This window comes from Mandrillus leucophaeus, unplaced genomic scaffold, assembly GCF_000951045.1.
Source record: "Mandrillus leucophaeus isolate KB7577 unplaced genomic scaffold, Mleu.le_1.0 Scaffold226, whole genome shotgun sequence".
Classification (NCBI taxonomy): Eukaryota; Metazoa; Chordata; class Mammalia; order Primates; family Cercopithecidae; genus Mandrillus; species Mandrillus leucophaeus.
In genome coordinates this window covers 3,199,785-3,222,404 of record NW_012102321.1, presented here as the reverse complement: position 1 = coordinate 3,222,404, position 22,620 = coordinate 3,199,785, and the positions used below count along the sequence as shown (strand labels likewise).

At 40.7% G+C, this 22,620-nt stretch overlaps 1 protein-coding gene across 1 annotated transcript in view; it reads right to left on the bottom strand.

The window, feature by feature from the left end:
- The window catches only part of PAPPA2 (pappalysin 2), a 303,742-nt gene that overhangs the window by 47,766 nt on the left and 233,356 nt on the right, over window positions 1-22,620 (bottom strand). The window contains exons 18-21 of the mRNA XM_011981444.1: window positions 17,963-18,131; window positions 16,456-16,591; window positions 14,398-14,507; window positions 2,349-2,420 (exon numbers count right to left, since the gene is read on the bottom strand). Of these exons, the coding sequence (XP_011836834.1) occupies window positions 2,349-2,420; window positions 14,398-14,507; window positions 16,456-16,591; window positions 17,963-18,131 (487 nt within the window). The remainder of the gene's footprint in view (window positions 1-2,348; window positions 2,421-14,397; window positions 14,508-16,455; window positions 16,592-17,962; window positions 18,132-22,620) is intronic.

Below are 22,620 nucleotides of genomic sequence, written 5' to 3'. Positions count from 1 at the left end.
GCTTTGCTTTATCTTGCCTCTGGTCTGTTTTCCCTCCATCTGTCCCTGACACTCTTCTGTTCTCCCTAATATATTTTGCTGACTTTTTCCAGTAAAGAATTAAGTGTCTGCCAATTTGCCCCTAGAGCATGCCAGTTTCAGCCTCTCTTGTCCTTTCTTTCTCATTTTCACCCCGCCTCTTTGCATTTCTTATTACTTATTTCTTCAGAGTTGTTTCTCCTTCTCCTCTCCTGTCCAGTTCCCCTTCCTTTCCTAGGGGATTGATTCACCTGTATTGTTGCATCTTCCCTCCACCCTCAAAGTGGCTAAATAATGTTGGCTACAATTATTGCTGCACAACAAACTCTCAGTTGGGGTGGTGGTTCTCAAGTATTAGCAAGCCGTAGAATCATTTGCAAGCTTGTTAAAACAGTCTGCTGGGCCCCACTCCCAGTTTCTGATCGAGTAGATGTTTGGGGGCCTGAGAATGTGCATTTCCAGTAGGTTCCCAGGTGATGCTGAGAACCACTGGAGCAGGGGAACCAACAGCTGTTGCCTGGTAGCAGACAGGCAGAGGAAACTTGGAGCTTTTGTTCCTTGTCACGTCAACAAAGGGACTGATGACAGCCTAGGAAGCTCTGGATAAGTGACCCCGTTGATGTGCTGGGGTGCAGAGAGGAGGGGAGAACAAATGGGAAAAGGTCTGTATTATAACCTTCCGGGAAACACGGAAGCCAGCTCCAAGCCCTGTCATCCACTATCCCACTTGAGATCATGCATAGAAGCAGCAGAAGGGAATTCTCAGGATCCCTTTGATCTGTTCCCAGCTCCCCAGTCTTCTGTCTGTTTATCTCCCTCCTTCCCTGGCCTCCTCTCTTCCCTCCTTCTTACCCCCTGCCCAGTGGATGATTCAGTCCTCCTCTCTCCCGCCTCCCCACCCCGCTGCCATCTGTTTTTCTAATGATGGCAGAAGATGAGCTGTTTTGTTGGCCCACACCATAACAAAGCACACTCCATGCTAGCATTTTTCCTGATGCGCTCGCAGAGTGCTGTTTTATTGGTATCATTTCCCCACCCAGTTTTCCCTTTTCTCTCAAACCCCACCCTTTCCCCCTCTCCAGTCTCATGTGGATCCTGGATTCCCAGAATTAGATCAAGAAACACAGAGATACAGAAGAATGAACTTAATATGCATGTGGGTTGGGTGTGCATCAGGGAAGAAGCTGGAAATCAGGGCAGTTAAAGGGGTCTCTCTGCAGCACCTACAGGAGCCAGAATTACCCAAGCATTGCTGCTAAGTGGCTTATTTCCTTCCAATGTGAGATGTGGATGACAAAACCTGTTGTGACTGAGACGAGAATGCTTGTACTTGTCACTGGCTATTCTTAGGGTGGGAGGGCTTAAATGGTGTGGGGGTGTGTGTGTGTGTGTGTGTGTGTGTGTGTGTGTAAGCATCTCCTTCCCCTATGACAGAATTTCTGGGTCATCGTTTCTTAGAAATACTCTGCCCTATTCCTGACTTTTAAAATTAACTTCAGTTAATCTAGCTAAAGAAATCACAGCAGCCTACATCCCAGCACTGATTGGGGAATCTACTATGTGAAGAAGTGGACAAGATTTCTTGAGGTGGTAAAGGTTTAGTTTGGTTAATCAACAGTAGATAACAGGTCTACCTAAGAGATTGCAAACATAGATGCCTGCATGACCCAGGCAGTTAGTCTAAACAAGGGGCGCCCACCAGGTAAGTAGCCATAGGGAAAGTAAAAGCTGTGCTAACTGGAGAGAGTTGCCCCTCTGGGGTTGCAGCTGCTACTCGGATCCAGCTAATTGTCATCATGGTTGCCAGCTAGTCTTATTTTTCAAGAGACAAATCTTTGTGCAGAGTTTTAAATATTTATTTTTATTTGGGATGTGTGTGTATGTGTGTAATGTTATATACGCACACATGAATTTTATGTAAAAATCCTGATTTTTAAACGTTGGCAACCAAAAAGAAAATTGTTTTTAGACACTGCGCTGGCCAAACAAACCTGTCAGTGGGCCATCAGTCTCCAAAACCCCGAGCGAATTAAGCTCAAACAAGGCCGTTACAGAATCCCAAAACCATAAATAATTCTGACTTGCTTTTTAAGTTAGCTTTTATTAAGTCATTTAAAGGGGATATCCAAAGATTTTGCTAAAACAAAACAAAACAAAAATCAGAGCTCCTAATTTCCGTAAATTTAAGATTGTGGAACCAATTTAAGAAATTAAACAAAGGGCAGAGGAATAGGAGAGGGACTGGGTCCTAAATTAGAAGGACTCAAGCTCCATAAATTAAATCCACCTGAGTTCTCTAGTCTGCATTGGGGAAGGGGAGGCCATCTTACCTCACATGACTGGATGCAGTGGACTAAGACGGGGTCTGGGTGCCATTGACGCCGGCCAGTGCACACAATGCTCTAAGGGAAAAGACGGGAAAAACAGAAAACAAAATTAAAGACATTTGTTCTGTGTGAGAAGGGGCAAATCCTGAGCTCACCACAGGAGTCCAACTCCATTCCTCAAGCAGCTAGTTTCTAATTGTGTCCCATAAAGTGGATTGGGGCTATGTAGCCTTTCCCGTGCACACTGCCCACCCTGACAGATGTCGCTCAGGCAGAAATCTTGGTGGACGAGATTTCTCAAAACTTTTCATCCTCTTTCCCAAAATACCTAAATGTTCAGAGTGGTGTAGTGTGGTTTTAAAAAAGCATTCTCAATATTATAATGAGTTTCATCTGGTTTCAGGCATAATATTAGTTCCACTTATTTTGAAATTTTAAATAATGTTACAAGAAATTGTAGGATGGTTGTGTTGATCACACACCATGGGCTTTTAAAGGTTGACAAATACAGTTTTACAAAAGAGTCTTCAACTAAAGTGGACCTTAGAAATGCTAGATTATAAGACGTGAGTGCCCACACCAAGACTGGAGGTGAAATTGCACTCTGCAATTCTTGGTATCATCATACAGCCTGCCCTGTAGGAAAGTGGACAGAACACATACACAGGACACACAGGGCTAGTGTGAAATCACTGCTACTCAAAGTGACACCAACATCAAGCTGGTGGGAGTGCAGTTAGGTTCATCTTGAGATGCTGGTGACTGCCTCATTCCTGATGGCCATTTCCAGATGCATATTTAAACAAATAGTCATCTACTTTTTGTTAAATAATAATTTAACAAAACATTTTCACAAAACTTTTTTCTTTTTCTTTATATATTTTAAAATTCTCAAAGAATACGCTTTTCTAAGGAAAAAAGAAAGTCCCATAGCAGGTTTCAAAGAGAAAAGAAGTTTCTCTCTGTAGCCTGCTACCAACCCACCCTTCTGCAGACCTGCATATTCACATTTTAATCAGTCCAACTGAAATTCCATGCATTCAGAAGGAAAAGAATACATGGCAACATAGGAGCTTTACATGAGATAGCACCTACAGGAATTCTAGAATGCTAACAATGTGTAATCATTAGATTGGAGACATTCACATATGCTAATAGCAGGTCTATAAATATATACCTCATAGTCAGGTAGGAGAATGGGGATCTGCAATATTTTTCTGGAGTCATACTGCTAAAAGCTAAAACTCCTCCTTCACAGCTTCTCTAGAGGGAAAATAAATAGTATAAATCCTTATAAAGTTTGATATTCAAAACTTCATATTGCAATATATTATTAGAAAGTGACTTGGCTTAAGTCATTATTGTACCAGAAAAAGGATTATCAAAACAAATACATCAGGTAAACCCAAAAGGGGTGTTCAGCCTACTGAAAAAGTGAGTTATTCTCCTGCACTTACAGCCATTTATGCAGAACCATTTGCATATCAACAGTAATTCTGTTAACTAGAAATAATTCTTGTTTATGCTTTAAAGCAGGTTCCACTGGAGCTCTACTGAGCAGTGGTCATACATTTTGTTATTTAAAATATCAATGGTTTGTAGTAGTTTGGGGTCCCAGATAGTAACAATGGCAAAATATAATTTGTCCTTTGAAAGGCAAATACATGAGAACTTTATTCCTTCTCATAGGAGGGTATTCACTATGGACCCCCAGTTCTCTACCCTAATCAGTCAGTGATTCAATTCAGACCAAATGCATAAATACCTCACTCACTCACTAGGGGTCAGATTGTCCAGTGAGCAAGGGATCTGCAAATCCATAAATCTAGTTAAGGCCCTTAAAGAGTTCAAAAGCTTTAATCAGATCCAGGTTGATGAATATTTTGGTTATTTCCAGTCTTTTGTTATAACGAACAAAGCTTATATATAAATCATGTACAAGTATATCTGAAGAATAAATTCATAACAGTGGAGTTGACAATACCCACCTTATAGATTTTTAATGATGTAAAATTCAGTTTTGAGACTAATTTACACTGACAATTCTCCTTAACTGCTACAGAAATTGCACAAGTTGGTGGTACCTGTGTCATATCCCTTCCTAGATTGCAAAATCCTTTAGAATAGGGACTATCTAGCATTCCTACTTCTTATCTCAGTGATTTACAGAAAGACGAAATTTTACAAGCATTTGCCAGCCACTGATTATAGTATTGGGTCTCTAGCCTTCTCCTATGAAAATCAGGTATCTCATAAAGATGTTCCCTATTTATAAATATATGTATATGCCATTAATAAAACAAGTAATTCGTGATTATAACTGGAGGGAAATTTCAAATGTTTTTCAAGACTCAATTCTATGGGAGCATTTGAGGTGCAAGAGGGCTGTGAAACAGGAAGAAGAGCAAAGCAGTGAGATGGACAGGGAAGGGCTGACTCCTGGTGAGAGGTGAAATGATTTTCTTTTCTTTTATTATTTGTTTATTTATAATTTTTTTTTTTAGAGACAGTCTCACTCAGTCACCCAGGTTGGAGTTCAGTGGCACAATCATGCTCGCTATAGCCTCGGTCTCCTGGGCTCAAGTGATTCTCCTGCGTCAACCTCCTGACTAGCTGAAACTATGGGCATCTATCACCATGTCAGGCTAATTTAAACAAAATTTTAATTTATAGAGACAGGGTCTCACTATGTTGCCCAGGCTGGTCTAAAATTCTTGGCCTCAAGCAATCTTCCTACCTAGCCTTCCAAAGTGTTGGGATTACAGACATGAGCCACCATGTCCGGCTGGTTTTCTTATTTTCTGAAACACTTTTGAAAAATTACAATCATATACATTACATTTGAAAGCTATAATGATAAAAAAAACTTTATATCCTCTGCCCAACTTTATCAAAAAAATTTTTTTTTTTTTTTTGAGACGGAGTCTCGCTCTGTCGCCCAGGCTGGAGTTCAGTGGCGCGATCTCGGCTCACTGCAAGCTCCGCCCCCCGGGTTCACGCCATTCTCCTGCCTCAGCCTCCCGAGTAGCTGGGACTACAGGCGCCCGCCACCTCGCCCGGCTGAGGCCGAGACGGGCGGATCACAAGGTCAGGAGATCGAGACCATCCTGGCTAACACGGTGAAACCCCGTCTCTACTAAAAAATTTTTAAGATTTTCCAGAATATAAGTCACTATAGATTCAATTAATGTCTCCCGTATATATCCCTCCAACATCATTATACTTCCTTCCTATTGGTAACAACTATTCTGAATTTGTTATTGTACAAACGCAAATCTATGCATTACTATGTTATTGAAACTATTGCCATTATGCTATTAACAAGCAACTTTTCGCATGATGGAATTCCAGTATCTAAATGCCAAAGATTTGTTTTGAACTTTCCAACATAAAAAAAGTTTAAGAGAGAATTTAGTTTACAAATTTCCTCCTGATTGGACCATTTGAAAGTTTCTAAAAAGCAAGGGGAAAAGAAAGGAAGAAAAGAAAATAGAGGGAAGAAGGGAGAGGGAGGGAAGGAAGAAAGGAAGGAGGGAGGGAGGAAGGACATGGGAGAGAGAGAGGGGGAGAAAGAGAAAGAGGGAGAAAGAAAGAAAGAAAGAGGAGAGAGGGAGAAAGAAAGAAAGAGAGAGAGAAAGAAAGAAAGAAAGAGAGAGAGAGAAAGAAAGGAAGGAAGGGAGAAAGAGAGAAAGAAAGAAAAGAAAGAAAGAAGGAAAGAAAGAAAAAGAAAGAAAGAAAAGAAAGGAAGAAAAGAAAGAAAGGAAGGAAAGAAAGAAAGAAAAACAAAGAAAGAAAGAAAGAAAGAAAGAAAAAGAAAAGAAAGAAAGAAAAAGGGAGAAAGAAGAGTAAAGGTTACTAGGATGGTCATAAGTCACCATGAAGGCTGTTGCCTGGTAAATGTCTTGTTAAAGGTCACAAAACTCAAGAATAGCCAACAATAAAGGCTAACAGAAAATTGCTCAATTATTTTTTAATGGGAGTAGTTATTTGACAGAATGGGCTGCTAATCACATCAGGGCACAAAGTTCTGCCAATGTCCACATTTGTGATAATTTCCTTATTGCTACATGTATGTGCTCCTGAGTAAAACATCCGTTGCATGTTTATTTAGACCATAGCACACTACTCTGCAACTTGCTTTTCCGTTCCTCTTCCCCTTTCCTACAAGATGCTCTTGTCTACTCTCCTCTAGTGACGGGACACTTGATGCCTAGAGGGAATGACTCCATGCTTAAAAATGATGAAAAAGAAGACCTTTCCATGACTCTGTCTGAGTCTCCAATGATCTGCAGCCAGTGTCACTGGAGCTCTTACACACAATTGTACCCAGCAAGAGGACACTTTGGGGGTGGGGCTGAGCATTAAGAGCCAGAGGGAAGAGTGAGGTCATTTGGTTGGAAACTGTGGCTTTTGCCAGCGTATTATCTTCTTGTTTTCTTCCTCCTTCTCTCTTCTCTTTAAAACAGTCATTTTTAAAGGACTATTTATGTTTGGGGAACAATTTGGGAAAACAAAGTAAGAAATTATAAGATTTGATATAACTGGAGAATTCTGTTGAAAAGCTGGGAATTTGAGAGAGATTTCATATAGTGTTAAAGGCTCTTTGCAAACCTATTTCATGTCGCCACAGGAAAATCTCACTTATTTGGACCTCACTAATTCATAATTATGGTACTCCAGAAAAAAAGTGCTGTTTAGTCTGTGGAAAAAGGAATTTATGAAGCAAAATAATAGGGGAAATGAGATGTCATGATGCATGTCTTTGTACTTCAGAAGGAAACAGTTTCAAATGCTATTTAGAAAACAGCATTTACATTTACAAGCAAACAATTGCCAGAATGTGTAAAAAAAATATCCATGAAATCAGTTTCCTGAAGGACCAGTACTTTGTAAGTTAAAACATCATTTTTTCCTATTTTAAAGTCACCAGATACAATAAAACACTCTCTTGAAACAATGGTTAAGGATAATCATAAAAATTCAACTTAACATAGGCTTTTTGGGAAAATAAAAAGGTTTTCTTTGCGAAATGATTCCCTGGCAGTCATTCTTTTCTGTGGGCCCTTTGATTTCCCGCAGCCACCACCTCCTGAGTAAAAGATGAAATGAATCCCGCACTGAGGAGATACCGGGGGTGAAGGAGAAGGTACCATTTCCACCCTCAGTAGTAGTACAGTTTACTGGGGAATTGGGATTAGCATGGTAGAAAAGAAGAAAAAGAATAAGAATCTAGAAAAAAAGGGATGAGAAAATAAAAAAGTGCCTCTAGTGAAAGTCTGAGGGAGCTTCACCCACTTGCTGGGTGCAGGTGCCTTGGACATCAGGAGTGTCTGTGCCGCTGCAGGTGCAGGGGCATTGGGTGGAGGCCTTTGATCTGGTCACACGAGGACATGCGCAATGGGCATCAGCATTGACTATTTGGCTGCCCCCCTCCCTGTCCCAACCGCCAGGTCCCACTGCTCAGTCACCTTGGCTGACAGGCATGGAATGGTCTGGCATCCTTCCTTTCTGTCAGTATACTTCTTACCCCACCAGAAGGGTCTAGATCCCCACCAGGAAGAAAACGAGAAGGTAATACGCTGGCAAAAACCAGTTTCCAACCAAATGACCTCACTCTTCCCTCTGGCTCTTAATGCTCAGCCCCGCCCCCAAAGTGTCCTCTTGATGGGTACAATTGTGTGTAACAGCTCCAGTGACACTGGTGAAGGTGAAGAAGGAAGGCACCATTGCAATGACAAGGGTCTAGAAAGTCCATCTGAAAATTTCAAACCCTTACCTATTATCTCTCACATCCAGCATGCCCTCGAAACATCTAAAAGTACTGTATTTTCATCCTTCCTCTCTTCTCAGTCTCACAATTAAAAGCTTTTAGAAATTGCTTCTGTTGTCAGAGGTGTTCCAATAGGAAACACTGAATAGCCATTAGTTCCTTTCTCAGCTCAGTTTATAAAAGAGACAGAAAAAGACAAATGACCCAGACATTATTGTATATACACACACGTGCACACACATACACACACACAAACTATAGAAACCTATTTTTGTTTATTTTGCATGGAGATAGCTAGTGATATCTTTTCAGGGATGGAGGATATTTCCAGGGGGAAAGATTTGTACTAAGTGAACTTAAATCTCATTTTTATTTAATTAAGAAGTTTGTGCTAGAAACTGTGCAAGACATTTCACATGTGTTATTTTAAATTTAATAGCAACCATGCAAGCTAGATATTATCCTCACCCTTGTAGATAAGCAGAGAGAGGCTCCAAGGAGTAAGTGACATTATATTTGAACCCAGGAGGACCTCATTCTTCCTTTTATGTCAGTTGCTACTTCGAGATATTTTTCATCAAAACCCCAGATTACCTAAGACCTCAGAAATTCTTCCTTTAATAAAAAATATATTATTCTATAAGTCAGGCATCATTTGCAGGAATACAAAGCAGAACCCCCGGGCAAGGCAAATAAACTCTGTAGGCATCTAAAACTGTACTTGATTGTTCTTTAAAAACAAACACAATTGTTTTCACAAGAAAAAAAAATAGTATTATAAAGACATATCGCTTTTAATCTTTTTTTTTTCTTAGGTTTCATGTTGGGGGAAGTATGGAAATGAGGGGCTTCTCATGGTTGAGAGGAATGACTGATTCTCTATGAGACAGACAAGTTAACTCAAACATATGCAAGGGGGGAAAAAATACTATAGCAAACAGGGTGAGGCAGGGAGTACTGCATTAAACTGGGAGTCAGCAAAGTTGGTGGCATTTATTTTTCTATTTCTTGCCAGCTGTGCAATATCGAACAGGTCATCCAACAACAGCTAATGTGCCTGTAAAATAAATATAATACAATCTTCCTTTCCTGGCTTATTGGTTTGTGATGAGACTCAAATATATACGTGTATGTGTATGTGTATGCGTGTGTGTGTAATATATAACATATGTATTTTTTCACACATGTATGTTTTGAAGACAACAAAGTGTTATCCAAATGTAAGGTATCATCTTTTATTACAAAGAATGAAGTCATTGGAAGCAGACTAGAGAAAATAATGCAATTTAATCCATTACTCTGTACTCCTGCCAGATACAAAGGCATTTGAAATAATGGCAGATAGCAGGAATTTTCATGAAATAAGCAAGCATCATTTACTAAACAAATGAGCCATGCTTCAGAGAGGTGCGCTTGTATTTATAATATTTATCTTGTCAGTATTTTATTTTGTAATAGTAGGGTTTCTTGAAGCATTTCAGTGGAATTACCTAAGGTGCTTGTTAAAGACGCTCATTCCAAAGCATCTCCAGTCTTTCTGAAGGCTGGAATCCTGCTGTTCTTTTTACATACTGCCCAAGCGATTCTTAAGGACACAAACATTTAAGATTGAGTACAACATGGAACAACTCCCAAGATATGTCAATTTGACTTACAAGGATTTTACTCGACATGGAGTTTCATTTAACGAATTGCCTTGGTTTATGAGGCATTTCTTCTTATTTATGAGGACAAGGTTAGATTTCGCACCCTGGGTGAGTTGCTGAGTGCCACAGAACCTAGCCATCATGAGATCATCTGTGGCTGGTGCATAGTCTCATCCTAGAGGCCCCGAGGTACATAAGGGCAATCATCTCATCATCATTTCCACTGCATCCAGTGACTTCTTTTTTCTTGTTTTTCTTTTACTATAAAATTGCAATTTCCTAAACACAGAGCATCTCTTGCAAGCTTTGTTTGTAAGCAATATTCTTTAACATAGTAACTGTGAAAGAGCAGAGAGAGCATAGGTAACAGCTTGTTTTGCTACTCTGTGATAATTAGTGTTCACCATTGGTTAACTATTTGGTTTTCTTTTGGTATAAAGGGTATTTATTTGGAGTTCAAGAAAACATTAAAATGTTAATTATGTTTTCAACTTCTGAAATTCTGATTGCTGGGAATTTTTCTAGAAACAAATAATCCTTCTAAGGTAAGGAAAAGACTCATTTCACAAGTTACCTCAGCTCTTCCCTTACATTTTGGAAGCAGCTAATTTAATGATTTCACTTTGTTTTCACATGGAAATGTGACACAAGCCTCAAGAGTTCCAGAAAAGCAATTGCATCCCTACCAATACTGTGAACTGTGACAAGCTGTATAGTTTAGTTATACACCCAAATTATAAAGAGCAGGGCAGAATCTCATACAGATGAGAAGAGGCAGGCAAACTGAGGGGAAGCAACCTGCCTCAAATAAGAATGGCAACTGATCAAGAAAACGTATTATGCATCAAGTAAGCTAAGGTCTGTTCATACATTTCTCATCTGATACTCACATTAATCTACTGAGATCAGTGTTACTTCCACTTACACATGAGGAAATGGAGGTACTGACTAGTAAATTGCCTAAGGTTATGCAGTTGGTGAATAAAAGAGCTCATGAGTTAAAAATTCAGCTTTTAGAAAATATATTTTTTTATTGCAGGGTCTTCAGTGTTTCTCTGCTAACATCCTCAAAATCAAGTCTGGTCAACCTACGTCAAAAACCAAGAATTTACTGACTAAATCATAGTCATGATAAATGCAATGATAGAAACGATCATGTTTGATATACTGACTTAAGGAAGATGTTCCGCATGTTTTTTCCTGAGGTGGTCAACTTAGAATTGACAAGGATATGTCAATAAGAAGCTGCTGAAATGCATCCAGACTGAGAAAAAAATATGCATTTACTTCTGAAGTAGAAGATGGTGCTACCTGCATGTTCTCACTTATAAGTGGGAGCTGAACAATCAGAACATATGGATACAGGGAGGAAATTAACACACACTAGGGCCTGTCAGGGGGCCAGAGGGAGGGAGAGTATCAGGACAAATAGCTAATGCATGTGAGGCTTAATATGTAGGTGGTGGGTTGATTGATAGGTGCAGCAAACCATCATGGCACACATTTACCCACGTAACAAACCTGCACATGCTGCATCTGTATCCCAGTACTGAAAATTAAATTAAATTAAAAAGAAAAAAAGAAAATGGTGCTACAGCAGTTTCTTTGCTCATTCAACCAATGTTTCTAAGAAACCTACAAAGTGCCAGGCACTGAAAAAGGCATCAGGAATATAAACAAGAACAAAATGCTATGGAATAGAAGTAAATAAACAATAATGATTTCCCCAAAAGGATAGCTGAGAAAAGGGAGGCTTTAATCGAACAGAGAAAATTGTTTTCCAGTTTAGAGTCAAGTCACTGTAATTGGTATCCCTGCTGTTTTCATGAAGACAAATGGACTGTCATTTTCTAGAATGTTCCATTAGAAACACAGAGGTGGAAGAAACCCTGCTGACTGGAAGGCTTGCACTCGGGCCTCACAGACCCCGCATCTTTGACTGTTCCCAAAGACGCCTTGTGGGGTGGATGGTGAAGCAAATGAAGAAGGATCGATTTCAGTTTATGCCCAAGAGAAAGAAAATGCTCATGCATGCCCAAGGCTTTCTCCCTTTGCCTGCTTATAGAGAAAGAGAAGTGTTTCATCATAGCACACTGAGTTTATGGGGCTGAAAGAAAGGGTCTAGACCATCTGGCACATCATGAAACACGAGGCAGAAACTCTTTCTCCAAGGCACTGTAATTCCAGCTACTGTAGTTTAGCTAAACCTTAACAACAGAATGGAGAGTAAAAGTGAAAGTCTGGAAAGGCCAGGGGATGGGAGAACCTGTGGAGGTGTTTTTCTGGCCCTCTCCTTCATACTTCAATGCAATCTTCACACTGCCCTCAGTACTGAGGTGCACTCCACCTCCACTCAGAGTTCTCATGAGGCTTGACACCCTAGGAAGGGCAGGCAATGCCTGGTGGGATCTTGCCTGCCTACTTCGCCTGACCTCATTCTTTTACCACCATCTTTCCTCTCCCTCAGTACCACACATACCCTGGTTTCAGCCAGATGGAACATTTACTATTTCTTACCCTCTTGAGTGCTCCTCTTGATCACAGTTTAAGACCCAGAGGAAAAGCTTTTTGGTCAGTTTCCATTGATCCTTCCCCAACTCCACTAGGCTCCTGAGCAGAAGACTTGGTTGCTTCCTCTCAGGTGTTCCCATAATACCTCTACTACGTTGAAACCTTTTCCCATGTGACATCATCATAGATATCTGATTTCATGGCCAAATTGTAAGTCCTTAAACAGAGGGACTATTATTTTTCACCTCCACATCCCATCACTCAGCATAGCTCATGGCACATAATAACCTCAGTAAATGTTTGTTGAATGAATGACTAACTGAATTAATAGGATTGTGTTATTCTCCATTCCTCACCCAAATCACACTTAGAGTATGTTTTTTCCTGAACCTCCTGCTTTGACACAAATCCATGCCCACAATAAAGCACAATTAACCTGTGAGGAAAAAGTAGAGACTTGAGGATAATGTTTGAATGAAATGTGGCGTATCTCTGGAGTCCTCTATTGCTCATCCAATGAGAACAGACTTGCAAGAATTTTGTTAAACAGCCTAATAATTAAGTAACCAAGCTCTTAGGCTTTCTGATGTCCCCACCCTCCTCTATTCTAAGAAGAAACAATTAGTTTACAACACGATTTTCTCCATTTAACTGCTGCATAGCCTTTTCTTTCTCTTTTTCATTCACTAATTTCACAAATATTTATTGAGCACATATCAAATACTAGGCACTGTTTTAGGATCTAGGGATATAATAATGATAAAACAGACAATAATCTATCAATGAGCTTTTTAATTTAATGGCAGAAAAAGATGATAGATAAGTAAGTAAAATATGTAATATTCTTGGTAATGATACATCCTAAGGAGGAAAAATAAAAGGAAAGGAGACAGAAAATGTCAGGGGAGTTAAAATGTTAGATATTAATAGAATAACCAAAGAGGGCCTTCCTGAAATTTGACTAAAAATCTGTAAGACGGAAAGGAGCAAACCATGCAGATATTCTGGAGAAGAACATCCTGGGCTGAAGGAAGCAAAAGCGCAAACGTGCTGAGGTGAGGGTGTGGCTGGCATGTTTAGGAAAGAGCCAAGAAGCCACCAAGGCAAGATTAGGGGGAGCCAAGGAAAGCACGAGGAAGGTGGAGTTGGAAAGGGAAAGGTGGCCACAGGAGGAAAGGAAGCCCCAGAGCTGAGAATTCTGATTTCAGAAGAATCAAATGTGCAGATGTAGACATCAATGCAAGTTTTGACAGGAGGGCTGGCTAATGTGGCCACACCCCAGGAGTCAAAGTGTTTCAGAAGCAAGGAGAGGGGTGCCGTAAGGGTCAGAAGATGACAGCCGCATTGAGGGAAGTGAGTGGTTCATTCTGTCGACATTGGATTCAAATGTGAGTCATTTTACAGGGGAGGGAGGAAAAATGGTTTACAAATGGCAGTGAGGAGAGGGGATGATGCCTATCCCTCTTGCAGGCCCAGGGTTAGGAGGGGCATGAGGGAGAAAGCAGCAAGGAATGAGTCTTGCGGGGGAGGCAGAGTCCTCAGTGGAGAGCCAGATTTCAGATAGAAAAGGAAGCAAATGGAAAGAAAGCCCAGAGAAGAGGCTGTGGATGTCGTGGATTTTGCTGATGACTGACTTTGAATAACAGATGGCCCAGGAAAAGGATTTCAGGTTTAGAAAGGGTGGGAGATGGATAAAGGAAAGGCAATTCTCTTCTTACTCAGTTCCTTTAGGCACTCCCCTGCTTGCAGTTTTATTTTCATCTTTTCTAATCCATCCTTTTCTTTCCATCCGTCTTTCATCTTTATATATTTCTTTGACTTATCCTAACCTGTCCCATCCTATTTTTCATTAGTAGTAGTTTTCCTTTCTGTTCCTTATGTCTCTAAGATTTCTTTCCATCTTATACTTCAAACTTTCCTTTAGATGTGAGCTATCTTTTTTTTTTTTTTTCAAGCCTCCCTCTTTTTGCTTTTCAATGTTTAACTTTTCTTTCTAGGAATAATCCATGTGGTTGTTTGCTTTAAGGATGCTTTGAAAGTCTCTGAAATTACTCCGAAAAACAATGTTCCAAATGTTGCTCAGCAGACTCACGTCTTTGGCACATAACGATGTCCGTTTCCTCACCTGGACTTTGACAGGTTCCATCCAGTGCTCCAGAGTGTCAGCAGTGATGTTCTCAGGCAGCATCACGGGGTCACTGGGGGGGATTACACACAATGGGGAACACACTGCACCTGAAAGAACAGAAGTTTACAGCAGAGACTTGAACTTTCCAGATCTCGTTCTTTTTCTTTCAGGAATCAATAGCTTTGAGTTTTTAAAGAACAATTGATTTCATTATGGGTCACCATATTATGATGTTGTAGGCAGGGCTGATAGTCATCTGTGTTCCCGTAAGGGTACTTTCACACTAATTGGTAAAGAGACTTTCCCCCAACCTAACTCCACTTGCCCCAAGTGTCCCCTCCTCTGTCTTTTCCAGTATAACACCTCCTCTGGAATGCCTGAATTTCTACACGATCTAGTAACTGAAAGATTGACTCCTGGCCCAGCGGGCCTCCAAGATCTCCTCCAGGACTCTAGCTAGACAAAGTCTATCCTGATTGGCTCATACCTTTTAAGTATATCTAATATCATTCCTGTTTACATGGTCTCCTGGAAGCTTACAATTGCAACAACTACTACCTAAGAACTTGACATGCTGGTAGTGGTGGTGGTGGATGGCAGGAAATGACCCAGAAATTATAAAATTACTCCAGATACTATTCTCTCTGTTGCTGCACTAAAGATAATTGCATTGGCAGCCAACAAACCTATTTGATTAAAGGAGGAAGCAGTGAAGAATCAGAAGCAGAGACTTTGGGTATGTATTGGTCTCTTGCAGAAAAATCTTGCTGTATTCCCTTCCACACAGAGTCCAAATATCTCCTAAAATTATATTAAGAGAAAATACACTCTCTAGGTTCTCTATTTCCTCATCTATACATTTGATGATTTCCAAGTTTCTTTTTAGTCCTTACTATCTATGTTTCTATGTTTTCAGTGACTTTTAAAACAATCAAAAGAACTACATCCCTCTTAAGGGCTCTAGATATGTGAGTATATGATATTTTAATGCAGAAATTGGACGCTTGGAAGATGAGAATCTGTTTGTGAAACACCACCCGAGGCACATCTGAATTCCCTGATACTCTATGCCTGACCACAAGACATCACTGTGCAAACAGCATCTTGAAGACGGCAATGAGCTTACTAGTTAATACAAATTATACTCATTGGCATTGGTTAGAATGTCTGATAAAATTATTCCTTGCTAATGTAGTTCAGAATTTAGGAGTAATCTTACAAGGTTTCGCATCAGCTACAACTCTTTTCTATGATATTTACGGCCAGTCAAGGCAAAGTTAACATCACTATAAATCAGTTCTGGCCACAAAGACCTTTAATTGTAATTGCTTGAATAAGAAGTTGTCCATGGCTCTGGAACCTAGTCCTCTGCAGAGAAAGAATGGTTGAAGAATGATGCATGAAAGAGGAATCTCAAATCATCCCTTTCAGTAATTCTCCACTCCAGTAACAACCACAGAGAATAAAGAAGAATGGAAGAGCCCAGCAGACACATGCTATGTGGCTACACAGTCCCACCTTTCATCTTGGAGCTACAAACCATACCACAAATCCATCTGGTCTAGGCCCCTCAAAGTTGCCATACATCTCATTTTTACTAAAGCAGCTAAGAGTCAACTTGCAATTTCAATCCACTCTTTAGGGAGAACAGTGTCTCTGCTTCGAGATTCAGCTGGGCAGCCTGGGTGCAGTGGCTCATGCCTGTAATCCCAGAACTTTGGGAGGCTGAGGTGGGCGGATCACTTGAGGTCAGGAGTTTGAGACCAGCCTGGCCAACATGGTGAAGTCCCATCTCTACTAAAAACACAAAAATTAGTCAGGCGTGGTGGCAGGCGCACGTAGTCCCAGTTACTTGGGAGGCTGAGGCAGGAGAATTGCTTGAACCCAGGAAGCGGAGGTTGCAGTGAGCTGAGATTGCGCCACTGCATTCCAGCCTGGGCGACAGAGCAAGACTCCATCTCAAAATAAATAAATAAATAAAATTTTAAAAATTTCAGCTGTGCTCAATAAAAGAATGACATGGAAATTGACTTTAAGATTCACTCCTATCCTTACCAATCCCATATCCTTGTTCACATTTGTACTCCACGGAATTCAGCTCTGATGGGGGTGGTGGGCATTCTCCTTGCAGACTCTCACACAACTTAAACTCCTGGGTCCACAGTCCCTCTTTAGTGCAGAGGATGGGAAGCTAGAATATCAAAAGTAAACATCTTAATTATCGTTTTGTTAACTTTATTGAGAGTTGAAAAAAAGTGGTCTGATTAAGTGGTAGTATTCTCCAGTTCTAGAACCTGGACCAAAAGACACTATTGAAACAACATATTTTACAGGTCAAAAAAAAAAAAAAAAAGCCAAAAAAATTCTTTGCTTTTTCCAGGCAGAGGAATCATGATGACAATTTTTTTCCATTAATGAAATGTATTAACAATGTATTTTCCTTTATATATAGGAATACAATCAGCTATCAACCAAAGCTCATGAATTCAGAGCTATTTTCGGAATTGTTTCCCAGATGGTGTTGTTTTGCACTGATTCATCCCTACTATCACACAAATGCTGCTTGTGGCAAATGTCAGATTTTTTCAAGATGAGCTTCATCCAGTGAAACCAATTCATAATATTTCCTAAAGGTGTGTTTTTGCCTTTCTGCTTGAATGGACACATCATAGTTGCTTTTGGTCTCACCAAAATTCTATTCCCTTTCTCCACATGTGTGCTGGTTTGTATAACTCTTGGCTCCACAAATTATACTTTATCTAGAACACAGAGAGTAGCACTAACTCTCAAAACTCCAAAATGTAAGATTTTAGAAATGTAGGTAGCCCTCCCTTCATCTGGTCAACTCGATGGTTCCTTAACCCATCAGTGCAAATGGATGTGCTTGATTTCTCAGGGGTCTCATTTTCTGTCATATTCTTTTCACATCTGTTCCATGGTGCTTACCTTGGAGTACCGAAAACTAAGATAACAGGTGCCAGGGAGCAGACAAGGACATTGACCTTTGCCTAGGAAGTCTGCTTGACTTCCTGTCTCATGTATGTGTGTGAGGCTTGAAAAGATTCTAAAATAAAATTGCTTTTAGTCACACAACCAAGATAAGACTGTGTTTTTCATTTGAGACCTTTTGTGCCAAAATCCTAGGGAGGGGAATAGTCAAACAGCACTTCCAGCTTTGCCAAGGAATTTGTGTTTCTGTTCAGGACTCTGTTCTAGAAAAATAATAATACTAGTATTTGTAGTCAACTTATGTCAATGGCCATCCATGAGAGGGGATCACATTGCTAAATCAGGATCCTAGCATTCTTTTTGGGATATACCTGGTACTGCACCCATTGGATTCTTCTTCTTACCTCAGAGGAAGTTCTGAACTCAGGAGAGAACATTTCAAATATGTGGTATTTTCTGAATTTTCTATTGCATAATACCAACACTCCCGATTAGAATCCCAAGTCCCTGCCTGTTGGAATTCTTTAGAAATTTCATTTCTCAAATTTCTTGGATTGGGCGTCAAGATTAGAGCACAGCCTGATCCAAAATAAGTTCAAAAAATGTTCCTTACCTTTTCACTTTCCTGGTTACAGTTGAGTACACACTGGCTGTCCAGGTTGAAGCCATTGGTACATTCATACATGCCTTCAAACACAGGAGGGGGTGGCTCACACACCACAGGAATGCAGCTGCCTTGCTCCCAGATTCCACCTTCCAGGCATTGTATCTTCAGGAACTTGCTGATAAAACATAAAACAAAAGAGCTCATCAGAATCTCTCAAGGAGGTCATGAAAGAAGACTCGATCCTCAGCAATATGGGATAAGAATTAGCAAATAGGCAGGGACAGATGGTTTTTGTGAGCCATATGTCCCACTGTCCGAGGCTAATTTCTAAATCATGGAACTAAAAATAGTAATGTTCATTTATTATTTGAAGTAGTAGTAAATGTTATATAGAAATATTTCATCTACTACTCTTAAGAGGGTTTGATAAATAGTGCAGCATCTAAATTGTAGTTGGGTTTTCTCTGAGATCTTCATCTTGGAAAAGACTCACAACTAAGTACAATGAAATGTCAGGTAGGATGGGGTACAGAAAAGGTTATCGCATATTCAGAGAACTGATCGGAAGTGATTTGAGGATCAACAGTGTTGATACGGCAATATAATTGATGAAGTTGCTACTATTTATTGGTTCTTCAGAGAGGGGAGAAAATGCAGCAATATGAGTTTTCTTTTAAAACAGAGATTCTGAACCTAACTTTCAGAAGGACAATAACTTCCGAGATGACTGCTTCATTTGTTTACAAGTTTATTTTTCCTTGGAAAGAGTGCATACCTTTCACCAGCTTCTCAAAGTAGACATGACTCAATACTGCCCTGGAAGAATTGGTCCTCCTTCTCATGCCCAGACATGGTCCCCAACCAGAGTGACAGCATTTGATGTGGACTAGAGTCAATGGAATTAGGGTCCTTGCTACTGAGGATTCTATTCCATTCCCCTTTTGACTCACTGCAGTTTGAAAGTGCTTTCCATGTTGCTGTTTTAACATATCCACTTCTAATGCAAAACACTCCTGGTTACAGATAAGCTTGTAATCCTAAAATAAAAATAACCCTTTGGCCATTGACTCTTCCAAACATGTAGTAGCCTTAAATTACCATTTTCTAGTCTCATTATGCCCCTTTTAAGGTTAAATATGCCCACCAACCCCTGCATATTATCTTCTGACTATTGTGCCATACCTCCTGTGGGCTTCTGCAGTACTCTAATCTTACACTAGTAAAACATTTATCACATTGTTTTATAAATGCACATGTGACTGTCTTTCCCACTAGACTGAAAGCTTCCAGAAGCCAGAGGCTATGTGGTGGTCTTGTTTTTAATTCCCAAGAACTAAAGTAATATCTGGTTTATATTCAGCATTAAATAAATATCTGCTGAATTGAATCATTGAACTGAAACTAACAGCATGTCAGGCACATTGCAAGGCACATTCGATGATACCAAGTTGAATCATTATAATACTAATGAAATCATCTTTTTTTTTCTTTTTCTTTTTTTTTTTTTATGAGATGGAGTTTCAGTCTTGTTGCCCAGGCTGGAGTGCGATGACGCTATCTCAGCTCACTGCAACCTCTGCCTCCTGGGTTCAAGTGATTCTCCCGCCTCAGCCTCTCAAGTAGCTGGGATCGCAGGCATGTGCCACCACACCTGGCTAGTTCTGTATTTTCAGTAGAGATGGGTTTTCTCCATGTTGGTCAGGCTGGTCTTGAACTCCCGACATCAGGTGATCCACCCGCCTCAGCCTCCCAAAGTGTTGAGATTAGAGGCGTGAGCCAATGTGCCCAGCCTATGAAATCATCTTTTTAATCCCCACTTCATAGAAACACACTGAACGATGTTAAGTAATTTGTCAAAGATCTCACATCACAGAATTCATTCAACTTCAAATAATTTTAATAATAAAATATTTTAATAGTTAAACACATGTAAATAATACATACTTAGAAATAAGTTGAGTGTTTTATTATTAAATAATTATTTAGATTCATATCTTTATTCTCAAGAACATTTTGCAATAGAAATCTGATTTTTGGCAGGGCATGGTGGCTCTCTCCTATAATCCCAGCACTTTGGGAAGCTGAAGCAGACAGGTTTCTTGAGGTCAGGAGTTTGAGACTAGCCTGGGCAACATGGCAAAACCCTCATATCTGCAAAAAATACAAAAATTAGCCAGGCACAGTGGCACGCACCTGTAGTCCCAGCTGCTGGGGAGGCTGAGGTGGGAGGATGGCTTGAGCCTAGAAAGTTGAGGCTGCAGTGAGCTATGATCTTGCCACTGCACTCCAGCCCAGGTGATAGAGTGAGACTGTCTCAAAAAAAAAAAAAAAAAATCTGATTTTTATGACTGGAATTTTTTTGCATCGTAGTTCTTTCCGACTTTCAGGTTCAGGAGTACATGTGCAAGTTTGTTACATGAGTAAATTGTGTGTCACAGTGGTTTGGTGTGCAGATTATTTCATCACCCAGGAAATAAGCCTAGTACCCTGTAGGTAGTTTTTCCATCTTCACCCTCTTCTTCCCCTCCACTTTCAAGTGGGCCCCACTGTCTGGTGTTCCCTTCTTTGTGTCCATGTATACTCAATGCTCCCCTCCCACTTACAAGTGAGAACATATGGTATTTGGATCAAACAACATTTAAAGGTAAAGGTTACTATCCACACTTAAGAAAACTGAACCTGAGAGAAAAGTAAAGCTTACTCAAAACACACAGCAAACCCTGCAGGCAGGATGCAGACCCAGGTTTGCTCACAGCCGAAGTCCCCGGTCCTCCTGCCACATCAGGCTCTAACTGTTTCTGGCATGCTCCACAGTTTTACTAACACATCCTCATCCTCGGCTGAGCACTCAGAAGCCCTGTGTCCCAATGCCACATCCATAAGTGGGCAAAAAAGAAGTTTAACTTTAAATTTTTGTATTGAGTAATGAATTACACATAGAAAAATATGCAAATCTTAGTGTGTGGCTTGAGGGAGTTTTACCTGTGAATACAGCTGGGTAACCAATCACCAGTTAGATCAAGATGCAGAACATGTCTAGCCCCTAAGAATTCCCCCTTGCATTCCTTCCCAGTTAAAATCCCCCCACCCTCACGGCATACAGTATTCTGCAACACCACACACTTCTGATTTTCATCAGCATAGAGGAGTTTTGCCTGGTTTTAAACTTTATACAAATGAAATGTACTGCTTAGTAAATTGCTTCTTTCCCTCCAGAAAGATGACATTTAAAAATGCCTCTCCAAATCTATTTTCAATTAAGGGTTTGCAGCTCTTTTTTACTCTAACGAGGCTCCTTTTTGTCCCTCTCCTAGAATGGATATTTTACTCCTCCTTCACACTGCAGAGTTTATATCCTCCCAGGGACTCTCTTCTTTCTACCACCTCCCACAGATGAAATCCTTCTCCTACCTCTGCTGAACTGACATCCCCCAGCTGGAGAAAGCAGGCAATACCACTGACAGCAGGGGAGAGGCATGGCTATAAAAACCTTGCATGTCAGCATGGTTATAAAGGAAAACCCTTGCTTGGCCAGGACGATCATATTTTGACTTCATGTGGTATTTTTCTCTGAACTGGTTGGAATACTTCAACCATGGAAATAGTCTTCCCTTTCCTTGCCCAGAGTTAAGGAGCCATTCAAGAATGCCGATTTCATATATTTCCTTGCCAGTTTAATAACCTCAGGGGTGAGAGTAGACAGATCAAACTTGTATGGGGAAGAAGAATGTAGCCTTCCATCGTGGCACCCAGACCATGCAACAGGCCCTGCGCTACAAACCACCATCAACACAGGGAGGAGGATGGCTAGACTGCAGCAAGAGAATAGCACAGCTACACCGGACCCCGACCGGAGAAGAGGCACTGCAGGGAAAGGTTGGCAGACAGAGTCCCAATTCCATAGGAAATTCTGTTTTCTTTCTGCAGGAGTTCCTTTGCCCCTCTGAGCCTCAATTCTTTTTCCTCATGGTTTCTTCTCCTTTGTACAGAAGACAGCTTTGCACTGCCATCTCTCCATGGGCCTCCCAGGACTTCCACATCTCTCTATATCAGACAACCAACATCTCCACCCTCAGTCTTCTAGCAAAGCATTTGATAGGTTAAGTATCTCGGGGCCCAATAGTGAGGGCTGTCTCATTTTGCCTGATGTTCATGTCGTGGATCTCAGCTTATGGTGCAAGCCTTGAGATTTCATGGTATGAAATTTGGCACTGCAGTGCTATGAGCTGGTTGGATTTTGCCAGGAATTCAGAGTGTTCTGGATTCTTCCTAGTCCCAAGAAATTTGGTTTCCCCACAGGGCCCTTGAAGAAGACTGAAGCCTAAATCTTGCCACCCATCCTGCTCATGTTTTTGTTACTTAGCGCTATGGACTAAATGTTTGTGGCCCTCGCAAACTCATATGGTGAAATGCTAACTCCCAATGTGATGGTATTTTAGGGGGTAGGGTCTTTGGAAAGTAATTAAGTCACGAGGGTGGAGCCTTCCCAATGCCCTCATGAGAAGACATGTAACAGCTTGCCCTCTCTGTGCTCTCCCATGTAAGGACACAGAAAAAAGATAATCATCTGGCCGGGTGCGGTGGCTCATGCCTGTAATCCCAGCACTTTGGGAGGCCGAGGTGGGCAGATCACGAAGTCAGGAGTTCGAGGTCAGCCTGACCAA